General features: G+C 44.1%; 1 protein-coding gene across 1 annotated transcript in view; it reads right to left on the reverse strand.

Moving 5' to 3' along the window:
* The window catches only part of LOC126416816 (microtubule-associated tumor suppressor candidate 2 homolog), a 574,074-nt gene that overhangs the window by 295,217 nt on the left and 263,675 nt on the right, over positions 1–15,182 (reverse strand). The window contains exon 7 of the mRNA XM_050084699.1: positions 5,840–5,983. Coding sequence (XP_049940656.1) covers positions 5,840–5,983 — 144 coding nt within the window. The remainder of the gene's footprint in view (positions 1–5,839; positions 5,984–15,182) is intronic.

The raw sequence follows: 15,182 nt of genomic DNA on the forward strand, positions 1-15,182 counted from the left end.
AATCTTCTCAGAGGGCACTACGTCAGTTTTTGCAAAGATTAGGAATTCATGGACGGAAATCAATATTTAGTTTCTTATCGACGCAACTTACACCTTACAGCAAAGACTTATGCCCATGGCAGCTGTTCATAATGACGATACTTGCACTACATGCATCACAGAATAACACGTGGACAGAACTGAACTGTGGATTAAAAATAATTTGAGTACATAGTTTGCTTGCATTATGATAGGAGCGCAATTCCTGCAACATTAGTAGTCTAGATACTGTATCCTTCGAGCTATGCATTATACGCGCAATTTGAGTGATGTTATTCTATGAAATTTTTACCTTACGATCCCAATTCGAAGAACACTTTGTCGAGAACCGTGGTCTGTCCTTTGTGGCTTGAATGACGTCATTGCTAGACTGTTCCTACCCAGGAAGATATATACATAACATTAAAATCATTTTAAGTTTCTGTAAGGAACAATTCAATTTTACAACCAATCACGATCACTGAACACAGAAAATGCGCAAGAGCCACGTCATAGACGACAATGTATTGTTTTAGAAGACAGCTCCACAATCATCGGTGAGGAAGGTAGACTTTTTAGAAATAGCATAAGCTGTTTACAAACACATGACTGACAGGAGTTAATCATACATCTCCTACCGCCGGAAATATTAACCATCGACCGTTGTTCCCTGAACTCAAAATACTCGTTTAGATCGTCTGCCGTATATACTAGTTTTGACCCGAATGGTTTGATTCGCGCGGAAGAAAATTGTCATTCATTTTCAGTTACTTGTGAATCCCTTACCGCAATGGTCTATGGACCCTGATCGTATCAGCTTGCCAAGAAATACACCCCCCCCCCCCCCCCCCCCACACACACACACACACACACACACACACACACACACACACACACACACACACACACACACACACACACACAAAGACTTCGAGCTCTATTTTTGTTCAACGGAAGACCTTGTTAGCTCGCGGCAGCTTTCATGGCTTGCACCAATTTACTTCTGATGTCTCCTTTGCCTCGATCATCCTCTATAACCTTGCTTCGTAGACAATTACTTCACTGCTCTGGTCGTTCTCAGATTTGATGTTAAGTAAGTCGTTGACGTTCTTTGTACTACTCTTCATCACCGTCTTTGTTTATCCATAATCCTTGAAAAGATAAAAGGTTTTTCAAACAAAGCAATACGTGTCACCACGTATCGTTTGGGAATTGCAATGAACAAGCCTACTCAATTTACTGTGTATTTTTAACTCTACCGTGTTGTATGGGATGGTAAATTTTCATAACGAAGAATCAATAGAATGAAATTACACATGGTAATTTCAGTTGTCTGCCAGGGTTTTATACATGTACTAGTCTCACTTAAAGGATTAACCGTTACTTCGTGGCGAACATGTTGTCCGTAGTTTCAGTCAGTCTTCCAAAAATTCCTCATATACGGCCAGACTGGTTGCGTCGTCTACGAAACCTGCCCCTTTTTTAACTTCTGTTGCCGTTCTGTATTTTCCTTTGGTTTCTTTGCTGCCTCTTCTTACGTACGCTGGTGATGATCTGCATCCCAACCTCTCCCACCTTCGTTAACACGAAGTCGTATGAAGTCTTTAAACGAGGAGGGGGGAGTGGGGGTCGGAGACGGCCTCGCGGCAAATCTCTCCCCCTCTTAGACGGGCCTCACACGCGGCGGAACCACGGCGGTGCCGACGCTGCGGGTAATTAGCCTGTAATTACCGGGAATTACCCCGCCGTTTTTAGTGCTGCTCTTCCGGCAGAAGGCTCGCACGCATAATGGGCGGAACGCGCCTGTCAGCCGCACTTGACGCAACCCGTCACACACACGAGCGTTCACGTCACTGCAGCGAAGGCGTCGCGGTCGCGGACGAACTCGACACGCGCTGACTGAGGGAGGAATATTGCTATCTGTGACGCGCCGTGTTTGTACTTAATTTAATTGAGACCGGGCTGAACAGTCGTACGACCTCGAGAGGAGCGGAGGCAGGCCGTTAGTTAACGTTCCGTCCACGTCTTTACAGACGGTACGCTACATCAGCTACATTGAGGGAGTGGCCGAAGGGCCAGCGGTAACAAAGGATGGAGGGAGTCCAAAAAACCCCTGCCCCTCTTACATCGGAATTTATAATTTACGTGGTCTACCCAAAGCGAATTTACATCCTGCCCGCCACACATTCAGTATCACTAACACAGCTAAACATGTAATGAAAAAATGGAAATGAGCGTTTGGCGTCATTGGCCGGGAGGCCCCTTGCGCGGCAGGTCCGGCCTCCTTGGTGCAGGTCTTACTACATTCGACGCCACATTGGGCGACCTGCGCGCTGGATAGGGATGAAATGATGATGAAGGCAGCACAACACCCAGTCCCCGAGCGGAGAAAATCTCCGACCTAGCCAGGAATCGAACCCAGGCCTGTAGGACGGCAATCCGTCACGCTGACCACTCGGCTATCGGGGCGGACAACATGTAACGAATATTGACTAGTAGCGAGTGTATGCGGAGCAGTTTGTCGTGGTATCCCTGTCAGACTCTATACAGAATTAGCCGTTCTCTTAACCACAGCAAACCGCGATCCCACAAACAACAAACCGTGCTCAGTGCGTGCCGCAACGCACAAGTAACACACGCCTACAAGAATTATGACAGCAGTGATCCACAAAGTACCGTCCAATACTGACATTCAACTGTTGTAGAATTTTAGAACATTCTGAGCACAAACGTAGCGATCTATCTAAGACAATGATTATCATCATGCGTGCTGCACGGATTCCGAGAACATCCACGCAGCTCGCGCTCTCGGAAGTCCACAGGACCGATTGCTAGCTAAAGTAATACCATATGGGGTACAGCTACATAAATATTCAGTCCGGCCTTGACAAGATTTCAGATTCTGAAAAGACCGGCGAGTTGATTTAAATATTTAGAGATGTAAAATTGTGCACCTCACAAAATGCAAAAACGCAGTAATCTATGTCTGCAATACCAGTCAGTCACAACTGCAATCAGTCAACAAATACAAATAAGTGCTTGATGTAACAGTTTGTGAGGATATGAAATGTGATGATTTAAATATGCTTAATCGCTTCATTGGTATGATACTAGGCAAGAGCATGTAGTCTTCAAAGGAGGCGGCTTACAAAACACTGGTGCGCCCCATTCCTGAAATACTGCGTAAGCGCAGGGAACCAGTACCAAAGAATTGCGACGGTGATGCAGAACATAGAGAAAGAACGGCAGCACGGACGGTCACAGGTTGGATGGACACCGGGGAGAACGTGACGGAGGTGCTGCAAACTCTGTACCGGCACACGCTTTACGAGATACGTCAGCTGTCTCGCGAAATCTTTCTTGCAGAGTTTCAACAAACTCTGTCAGACGAGGAACCTAGGGACGCCGACGTACAGCTCTCATAGGGACGCCATAAATGTCTATCTGTAGCGTCAAAGAGGCACTTAAAACTTTTTCCCTAGCTTCACTGACAAATGGGACGGGAAGGAAGAAAACTGTGTATAACAACGGGGAGAACTTTCTGCAGGCACTTCAAAGTGCCTAGCAGACTGGATGCAGATTTTCACTTGCGTGCAGGACATTTAATTTACACATTGAGCCACCAACAGTTCTGGTCCTGTCACTTTTTTGCTCAGTACGAACAGTAAATCATGTGTATTTAATGCGAATCACGTCTGGCTAAACGGAACATCTCATGACTTTATTACGATTGTACAGCATTGGTTGCCAATTATTAAACGGAAACTGCACATATGCAGCTGCGAATAGACAGACGTAACCAGAATATCAGAATAGTGAGAAAAAGTTCTCATCGTGCTCATGAGAGCACTGCGCTATAATGTTTGCAAGGAAATAGACAGGTTATTCGCTGAGAATGAAAAATTAAGTACCAGCCAGATTCGTGTAACTCAGCGGTTTTATCTTACTTTTGCAATTTTATTTTAGGTTTCCTTACGTCGAAACACACACATCCGCACACGCGCACGCAAAAATAAAGGAAAGCAATGGGATACAAATGCTTCGAACCTTTCGTCTTGGGCGCTGTGTTTTCATCGTTCGAGTGGCACATTAGAAATGGACGACGTAACAAAACAATACACTTTTCCTTCCCCATACGACACGCGCCAAATAATAACTAAACAGTGATTAGAGGACTCCTGAGATCAGGAGCGACATATTTCCGTACACCGCAGTCTCCAGAACAACTAATTCCTCTGCTACATGGTCCCTTATTCCACGCACCTTAACACTTATCATAACTCTAGGAACAACAAAATTTAAAAAAAAAACAATGAAAAGGAAAAATTAAAAGTTCAGATGACGTATCTTGTAGGTGTGAATGTTAGTTTATTTGATTTTTAACAGACGGCACAATAGTTGATACGACCACGAACATCAATGTTAAACTATAAATTCATTTTATCCGTCTTAAAATTAAATACGAGCTGCTAATCAAAATTTTCAGTTTTTTATCATGCGTCCATAACGTATCACGTCCTATGGAATCTACAAACTACGTTTACCTAGTGTGTGTCTACACTAAATGTATAGAACTGTAAGATGGATTCATCTCTTCCAATGGAAGCCAGAAGGACATTACGAGGATATGTGGCCCCACAGAACACACTAGTCAAAGAGAAGGAGATATTTTATGACTATGCATACGCCATCACTTACCAGTTTTCATATTTTCCCTTTGTTTACAAATTCGAGTCGTCGGCATCACGTTTCAGTTCGCTACTACACTTCTGTATAAACGGCGAATGAAAGGACTCTGCTCCATCCATCTTAAGACCATTAATGTTCTGAATTTAGTAAGGGCAGGAAATATGGATAGGTGTGCTGAAAACTTAGTTCTGATGCTTTTGAGTTAATATAATACGCGAGATAAAGTGTGGAAAAATACTATCTAGGGCCGCAGATATACGCCAAGCGAAATGTCTTCCAAACAAGGTTTGTTGACTGTTTCCGCAGATCTGCAAGCATCTTGTAAACAATGTTCTACGTCACGACAAGCAATGTTTCGGAAAGACTATAGTTAATAACAGTTGAAAATATTTTGATAAAACTCTTGAATCCACACAACATACAACGAAAACACAAAGGTATTCTGTATACGAGCGATACACGTAACTACATTTGTTTATAGGAAGCATGCGGGGAAACACCAAGTGAGTGTTATTGCACACCTATCAATCACTCGGTAAGATTAAAATCTCTAAGAAGATCATGCATTTACGCCTCCAGTCTAGCAACACAAATGCTTGGACATAGAAGGAAATAAGTTTCTAATTTTTATTGAAATAAACGTCTATTAACGTTGCTAGAGAGTAGTGGTCCTTCGAACTAACATTCAATAGGAAGTAATACGGACTACCAAAAACTGGAATCTCTATTTTATTATTTTGTGAAACAGAAACGGGACAGCATGCCAATATGGAACTATGATCATTAAACACACCAACATTCCGAAAACTGGACGTCTATAAATTATGGATTACTTGGTATTATATACGCAGGCACTCGACTATGCACTGGGGAGATGCAAGAAAACACATAAAAGAACAAAGATTTTCAACAGGCAACATACACCAAGTCCACTCATAGTTCGATAATTTGCCGTCACAAAGGTGGGAGATTACAATAAAAGGATATCAATTCATGCAAATTTCCAAGATCACATGTTACAGGACATTGCATGGAGTGCAGGAATTAAATTCTGAAACAGATTTTGGAATAATTTAATATTATGAGCGGGAACTGTGACAAACGCAATTATCGAACCACAGCAGGGCTGTACCTTCAGTGGACCGTTGAGAGACGAGCTTATTGTTGCGAGATGAATCTTTGAGCACGCGCGCCGTTGCCACCAAATGCTTTGAGGAGCGTCCACCAGAGGCGCCACTTCCTTTGACGCTGTGCGTGCGCGCTCTTGCGGCGGACTCTGCAAACAGCAGCACCAGTCAGTAACAGTGCGCCTCCATGCAGCCAGTTGTGTAACTATCTTGTCACGATGCTTTGTACGGTGGGCTAATTCGAAATTTGGCTTGGCTTAACTGTTTATCAGACTTTAATTGAGATCAAAATTAAATAATCTCAAAAGAGGAGATGTTTCTTATTTCATCAGTAAGTATAACTAGAACTACGATCATGTTATTCTTACAAAAGAAACAAAAATCCAGAGAGAAACACAGAAAAGATAACTTTCTCACTTACCTTTCGTATTTGTTAGTAATGGAACAATTTAACATATATACCATAAGATCTTATAACGAGTCTCTTCAAACGGTCTGGTTCGTGCGAGATGCAAGGTGTAAACATTTTTGGAATCTGCAAATTTATCAGCGTCGTTCAATAGCGAGAGCATGCACTGCACTGCTTTCGAAGCTAAAATGAACACTGTAGAGGTATGTGATGATGTACTCCAATATCCTGTAGTGATGTCTGGTTAGTCACGGCATACCGGTTTAACGTTCTGAAAGTAAATATTCGATACGTGTGCTTATGTGATACTTATTCTGAGATTAATATGAAGAAGTACTGACATACTGTCTAGGATTCAAGTCAGTACCCATTTAAAGAGGAATTAAAAATCTCAGTTCAGAGAGGCGTGTGCTCTGTATTGAAGCTTTCTGGATCTAGAACATGTGTGCCGAAGCCGTAACAGGCAGCAGTTGCGATCGTGAATAAAAGCGTTTAATAACAGGCCAGGCGCCAAATGTTGACGTTTCTAAAATATTGCTGGACTGTGGATGCAAGGAAAGAGAAAAGCAGCCTACTGTAATTTCAAGCGAATTATTTTTCTCCATCGCCCGTAAACCTTTTACTTCGAAGTTCTGGATTTCTGTCTCAACCATTAACTGGCTAATATAGTCGAATATTTAAACCCTTCTTCACACTAATTGATCTTCGTCGCTGGAACTGCTCGTGGCGCGAATAAAACATTAACGGGAAGAAACGGCGACTATTCACTGTTTTGTTAACATCCTATCACATCTTATAATTAAATTTTCTTCGAGACATTTAAGCCTCTTCTATATCTACGAAAATGATGGAAGCAGAAGAAATGAATTAAAATTTGTGCCATTATCCTATCAACATCATTATTTAATTCCGCAATTTTCATAGAGAAGGTATGAATAATTTATTCATATTTTCAAATTCACTTAGAATGAATGACACGAGTCTCGTTGAAGCACAAAAAGAGGAATGAGTTTTTACATTCAAAAGCCTCTTAACAAAAAAAAAAAAAACCATAATTGTAATAGATGTTCATTGAGACTGATTCCGCAGCTGCAATGAGTGGTTTAACTGATGTAAAGCTGCCTGCACCTGTCATTACCTTCTTCATTCGCTGTGCTATTCACAGTTTCCTCCCTTAGACCAGTATTACGATTCTTTAAGAACAGTTCATCGTCCGCCCATTATGCCACCCAAGTCTCCAGAACCTGCGAGTATTTTTAAACAGTATCCACCACGATTGTAGTTGTGGGTGCAGATGTCTTAGGTTTCATGAAATTACTATAGCTAGCACCGTTTTTGCTGGTACACGTTACTACTTTAAAAATTACCCATATTTCACACGGCATCACACTCGACATCCATTTCCTAATATAGCACATACTAACATGATATAAATTTTGTGACAACTACAGAACCTGCCCTCTCAAGAGACTAATTGGCCAACTACAAATATTTGGTAAACTTTACACTCTTCCAACAAATTAAGAAAAAGTGACAGCTGCACGTGGCTTTAAATCATTTACATAATGACAGTGATTGATTTTCGTCAATCTGATATGTCCAGAAACTGAGCATCTACGTTGTTTTGACATTCAAGCTTCGCTTCCGTATTTTGCAGCGTGTATGATTACTTTGTAGAGGTGAAGGATTCGATCGAGGTAGGTAGGTAGGCCGATTCCGATTCGCTCCTCTGAACCAGAATGTCGAGCTTTTGTTACACTGATCCTCTTGCAGTCATTTGCGTTTATTTACTTAACAAAGCAGAAGTTCAACAGCTGATGTCGTCAAGCTGTAAGCGGCTGATGCTCGGGCCTGATTGCAGAGTTATGCAGTTTAATGTGTACCGTAAGGATAACCTGTTGCACCTCAACGGTATCGGCTAGCTGAGGGTATCTCGCCTTAATTCAAGCCTCGCAGTACTGCGTTTTGAAAGCTCAAGATTAACTACATTCAGATTCAGCGTCCTGTGTGTCAAGAGACGGAAACGCTATCCGCTAACCTCGAATGCAGCCGGTGTAGTATTAACCATGGGACCAGGTACTTAATGTTACATATCAAACCTGGTACAGTAAATTGATAGCTACGTGAGACCGTTACATCTCTCAACAACCGTACGGTTTTGAGGACGAAATGCTGACGATACTTTCTTCTGCGACACTTCTCCTGTATGACCGGGCTACCTTCAGTGGGTCGCTTCCTTTTACTTCCCGGAAGACACCGTCATCGTCGTTTCCCCCCGTGTAATGTCTGATTCCGTTTACGTTCAGGTTGATTTGAATAAACAACTCAGCACAACGGGAGGGCTGGGGGAGGCTGACCCACCAGTTTGATCGGAAGTGAGCAATTTACTGGCGGAAACTACACGGATGTTGCCCGAGCTTTGTTAACCCGTGAGCAGATATCGTCCTGTGCCTGCTGCACGGGCAGTAGGGGCAGTAGCGGTAGGCAATGAATGACCCCTTGAACTGTGAGGGAGTTAAGTGCTGTTGGGAAACTGTAACAGTTTTCCTTGTTGTGCCACGATGGCTTTCGCTTCCAGTTGGATAGCCAAGATCATTTTTGTCGATAAAAACGTTCTGTCGAATCTTAAGAGTGTTGCTGGGTAGGAGAATCGGAGTGGTTGTTGGGCCGTCTCACGGGAAAGGGGTTTCTTGCCGCGCGCGCACATCGGCCACCCTTCCTCGCGGTGTGCGAGTGTTGTGTCCGAAGAGTTTCTGTTGGATGTAGGTGAGGGTGATGGGTGTAATGTCGCACAGCATACTTCTCTCCAACAACACCGACTGGCCCTCACGACCTAAGGCTCCCATCCGACGGACAGATCCACTGCTGACAGTGTCACACGCTCTCAGTTCGTCACAATGCAGGGAACTCTGGAATTTAACCCGGAACACTGGTCTTAGATGTGGTGGTCAGGCACTTCACGTAGCACCTCTTTTCCCTTCGCCAGCAAACTGCAGCAGTGAAGGATTTGAACAGGCTACCGGAGAATCGAGCGCCATCGCAAAGGTGTGCGTTAGTGACCTCGCCTTTGGAGGCGGGCTGACTCTTTAATATCCTTTGCAACAGCATTTGCTGATACAACTCTAGTTTTCTAAGATTTCAGATTTACTTGCAGGATTGATCTATCCGTTCATACCCAACCCGTTAATAAATAACAAGGCACGTATACTATAATACGATATTTACCGCACTCTTCAGTCACATCCCTTTCATTGACGGTGGTTTAGTTCCAGATGGTTAATGGATCAAGTGCTAATACAACTTCCAGTGTATTCGAAATAAGACATCTAGAATTGCAATAACTAATAGTGTAGTCATTTACACCGCCTTCAGACAATCCAGCCAATAATATTTGGGGCAGCTCGGCTGCTGTGACATGCCGTCACTGAACTTCAGTCCCACCTTTATTGAAACACAGCATCAGTGTCCTCCAGTACTACAGGCTACATGTTACTGTAATAATCTAGCACCACAAAACGACGGTGCGTACCGAATTAGTATTACTCTCAGTTTTGGCTGCGGAATTTTCTGACGAAAAACGCGAAATGTCAAGACCTAACGAATGTTTTTCCCCTCAAATTGCTACCAGAAGCGAGAGGCGTCTACTGAGTCCAGCAACGAAAACAGCTGTAACTAAGATGGCGGAAGTATTAGCAGTATTGTTTGACCTATCGGTCCTGAGTTGTTCGACCAATCTTCAACGTGAAACGCCCCTAGCTTGTAACCACAGTGGATACGCATGAAATAGAAACAAAAAGAATAACCGTAAAGGGTCAATGGCTGAGAGTCAGAAATCTCAAATCATAGTATATTCACGCATACATCGTTTCAACCATCGAAACAAAAGCGTTGTTTTGTGTTAGCGTGTTACACCAGTATGATTCAGTGCTTAATTTCTGAACTTTCAGGTGCCGACACGCACCACCTCGTCCACATACGTTATCACTGCACAAGCCGAGATCTCAGCGAGGTCAGCCGTATTTAGCAAATATTGAGCAACAAGGTATTCAAGTGTGTACATGAGACGAAGTATCTAGACTGTCTGCTTACAGTACATCGTCTAGCTTCATACCTGTAGACAGTCCCTCTACAATGTCTGTAGAAAATAGCTCAACTTTGTTTACTAGTGTGCACTCACCTTGAGAGACACTTTCGAGCTGTCGTGGAATCAAATTCCCCGTCACAGTCTTCTTAAAGCAATCAGCGTACCTAAACGCAGCGCTTCCTAGAGCATTGTTTCGTTTCACAGAATGCCACGTACGTGACACTGAGTATCAGTAAATATTACTGATATATGAATAAAAATATCGTTAATATTTTGCTGCTTTATTTCCTAACGTATTGATCATTTTTTGTATACATTTCAAATGTAATCGTAAAGGATACAATCTGCGTACACTTCGAAAAGGTGTCAGATCCATAATCATATTAATAACAGAAAAAGGCCTGCTTTGGAAGGAATCATGAGTCATGCTTGTGTTTCAAGAATAAAAGTAATCTCTCTATAACGAAATAAATGTTGAGTCGACAGCCATCAATTCTCTGGATTATAATAAATTTTTTGTCACTTAACAAAACTTAATTCTTGGTTCTTGTGGCATAACGCGTCTCAAAACTGATCAAGTAATTTGTTTGAAAAACGGTAATTTTAGAGTCTTGACCCCCCCCCCCCCCCCCGCCGGTTCCCCCCTCATTTGGCATCTGCAGACTTCATGGGCATCTCCCAAACTCTTTATCTGCAGTCAAGCGGGGACATTTTGAGGATTCTGAATCGCTTGAACGGCATCTGACGCCAGTTATGAAGAGGATTCCCAGCACAAGCTTTTGCTGACATGTTGCAGAGCCTCTTCAGTAATCGGTGGTGCGAGTATGTGCCACATGCGGAGGAATGCAATGATACAATAAGTTCAGCAATTTTGTATTTTGTTTTGCGACAGTCCCGCAACTTCTTAAGCTAACGTCTGTAGCAGGTAACAGCAACGAATCACAAGCGGAAATAATTTCACGTTGATGTAATACCGCGACAAATAAAGAGGACATAACTTTTTGTCATGTTAAAATGCACTGCTGTTTTTACTGAAAAAAAAAAAAATTCTAAACTTGAGCAGACCAAATATTTCACAGCCGAAAGAAAAACTTTGAAATAAGGAAACCCTGTATCTCGTGCTGGCAGGAATCCTGTCCGGTACGACTTCGCCTCTACCGGTCTTTCCTCTCCGTGCCAGGCAGTGCGTATCGACAAGCAAACGATCTAAGGAGATCGAGGCCTCAGCCGATAGAAAACTCTGATTTCCACCATAGTCACCGAGTATCTGTAAGCAAAGGTTGGATAATTTTTAATTCCTGTTCGACATAAATCCGCTATGTGCTCACGGACGCCATTCGAGAACCATTCAGTTCCTCGACTGCCTTGACATCATCGTCTGTGCTCGATGTCGATGGTCTACCTTCCCGATCAGCATCAGCCACGCCTCTTCGGCTCTGCTCGAATTGTTGGCACCATTTCACTACTACGAAGTGACACTACCTCTGGTCCATACAGCGTGGGAATTTCACGGGGAATCCGTGTGCAGTTTTGCCCACAAGAATCGCACTGCGCAGAGGAGGCCAGCTTAGGCCTAAGTTTACAGTTGCCACGCCACTTCACCCGCACGCTCTGATGCACCTGTGACCTGTGCTGCGGCAGAATTGTCTGCAGAACACCCGTCTGGTGGAGTCCGACTCCTCGTGCGCTAGCGATCGCGGCTATGGTGGCCAGTTGTTCGGAAACAGCAGGCGCCTCACATCCTGGTGCAAAGCGGACGCGCAGCTCGACAGGCGCAGGCGCTGTGGCCGCGATTAATGCTGCATTCTGACACACGGCGTTCTGCGTTTACAGACAGCTGGCTGCCAGCCGACTACACGGCGGTGCTGTGCCGGCTGCAATAACAGCACAGCACAGCACAGCGCACTGCAGCGTGGCGCTCTGGCCGGGCGGCATTCCTGGAGAGCGACCAGCCGCGACGCTCTAAGGCCAGCCACTGCTTCCTCCACTTTCCCCACCTGCCGTATATCTCTCTCCCCCTCTCCCTCCCACACCATGCCGCCAAACACCACCTGCTGTCACGCTCTGTTCTGCTGTGTGCAGCACATTCTGCCTCTCGAATGGTCAAAATAGCACCATGCCGCTGAGGGATGCACCGATCGAAAGTAACATTTGTCTAAAATACCTACTTTTCGAGAGTCCAATTTTCACTCTACAGCGGTGTGTGTGTGCTGATATAAAACTTCTTGGCAGATTAAAACTGTGTGCCGAACCGAGACTCGGGCTCGGGACCTTTGTCTTTCGCGGGCAAGTGCTCTAACTGGTAGAGCACTTGCCCGCGAAAGACAAAGGTCCCGAGTTCGAGTCTCGGTCAAGCACACAGTTTCAATCTGCCAAGAAGTTTCATACCTAGTTTTCGTCTGCGTGGCATTCTTCATTTCTGGACAACGGAAAGGAAAATTATTTTTACTCTGTATTTGGCACTGCTTTATATACGAGGTGGTCTTTTTCTCTTTAGTAAATGTGAAATTTGACATACGAGGATGGTTTGATAGGACTGTAAATTTCCACGAAAGAATTAAACATTTTTGTTGAAAAATGCACCACCATGCTCGTTACGATTGGCTTCCGCTAAGATGTCAGGCGACATGCCTCAGAGAATTTGCGTCCGTAGCCGTCCAGTGTTCGATTTCTATTTCGTGTAATTTTTGTAACGTATGATACAAATAGCAGTTGAGGTTAACGACACTGAAAATGGTTCAAATGGCTCTGAGCACTATGGGAGTTAACATCTGAGGTCATCAGTCCCCTAGAACTACTTAAACCTAACTAACCTAAGGACATCACACACACCCATGCCCGAGGCAGGATTCGAACCTGCGAACGTAGCAGTCACGCGGTTCCTGACTGAAGCACCTAGAATCGCTCGGCCACGGCGGCCGGCGTTAAGAACACTGAAAAATCGTCTAATGGTCAGAACATTTGTCAATTCTTAAACGATATTTCCTAATTCTTAACTGAAACTAGTATCACATAGCACAAAGGTGTTCCCAGATTATGTATTATCTTTAGATTCAACATTACTCTAGTGCTTTTGCCAAATGAGCTATATAAAACACTATAGTTATAATCGAGTTAATATTTACCATTTGTGATAAATTATACTATTTTCATATTATCGGTCACAAAAAGAAACAGCTGTGGAGATATTCAGCTCAATATGAAATTTATGTTCTGTTATATGGGTACGATGAATCCGCGTTCATTACTCCGTTCATTTTAACTAACGACTGTCCTCAAATTTAACAAGCGACTTAGGAAACTACCTGAGGACTTACTGAAAAAAAAGAAAAAAATTAATACCCCACAGGGATCACGATCACCGCATACTGAACAGTAACTCAGCAGGAAACAGGTAGATGGCGAATATGGAGTCTTAGCGCTCAAGGTAACACCCTGAACGAGCGTTGAAGGGAATGCATACACTCAGGAGCCGAAAAATTATGACTGCCGCCAACCGCGAAGTTCTTTGTCGCCAGGTGGTACAGCGCACAATTGTGGAGCGGTAACTAAAGTTTACGAGCGAAGACTATTGGAAAACCATTCTGGCGACGGTGCGGTCCACAAATGGGGAAAGTTCACTGAGGTAAGCGACTCTGACGGAAGGTAAATTGTTATGGGCGAGTCTCTCGGAAATGGGGTGAAGCCACGAGTAGGCAGCAAGCTATTTGTCGTCGACGCCCCAGCACAGAACTTGTAAATGGAAGGCTTAACCTCTCTTACAGCAGATAAGCGGCGATCTGTGGTATATCTGACAACAGGGTACAATGCTGGAGCAGCCACAGGTGTTTCGGAACACATCATTCTGGAACCCGAGGTTCCACAGGCAACCTCTACGTTGTTCCAAAAACATCAAGGGTTACGACTGCAGTGGGCACAGGACCATGAATGAACGGCAAAGACCATCTCCCATGGTCGTGTCCAGATATATCGTCATCCAGGAGACTCGCTGCTCGAAAATGGGTGTCCAGGTGACGTGTGGCGGTAACCGAACGTATCACGGCAGCTGTCGACTGCGTGAGCGGTACTGCGGTCCATCTGTACCCCTTCATGATTGACCTCTTCTCCGACGGCGATGGCAACTTCTAGCAGGGTAACTGCCCGTGTCACAACGCCAGAACCATGCTACGGTGGTATAAGGAGCGTAAGAGTGAAATGAAGTTTACGCCTTGGCCCCCATATTTGCCTGATCTGAAACCGACCGAACGCTTCTAGGACGCTACTGGGCGCCAGCTACACTCCCACAAAACATCTGTCCCTAATCCACGGGAATTGCTTTGGTGACCGTAGGTGGCTGGTGCGACATATACGGTTCCGGAAACTTGGCGAGGACTTGTCGAATCCATGGCACGCACAGTCGCTGCTACATTTATTTCCAAAGACAGACCAAGACGCTATTAACCAGGTGCTCACAATGTTTTGCGTCCTCACTGTAGTCGTGTACGTATTCGAGTATATCAAGAGACATACAACTTTAAAATGAGCTATGTTTTGATTAACTATCGTTCTCTTTATAAAGCACAGCACTGACACTTAACGGAAGGGACTGCTCAGCACTCTCCTTCTGGCGCCTTAATCCCACCCCGTCTCACATTCTCCCAAATATTTGAAGTGTTTTCCTAGGCCTCTCCATACTGCCAGTTCTACATTTTGCTCTGGAACTTCTCTTGCCTCATCCACCATTGCTGATGTCTCGCTAACACTTCTCTATCGCTACTAACACGCAAGTACTGACTGTGCAGCTTTCCTCACTACTAATGATTTAACAGCTGATGCGGCGTTTCAAGAACTGAAGCCTAATACGCCTGACTAGCAG

The sequence above is a fragment of the Schistocerca serialis genome, chromosome 8, assembly GCF_023864345.2.
Source record: "Schistocerca serialis cubense isolate TAMUIC-IGC-003099 chromosome 8, iqSchSeri2.2, whole genome shotgun sequence".
Classification (NCBI taxonomy): Eukaryota; Metazoa; Arthropoda; class Insecta; order Orthoptera; family Acrididae; genus Schistocerca; species Schistocerca serialis.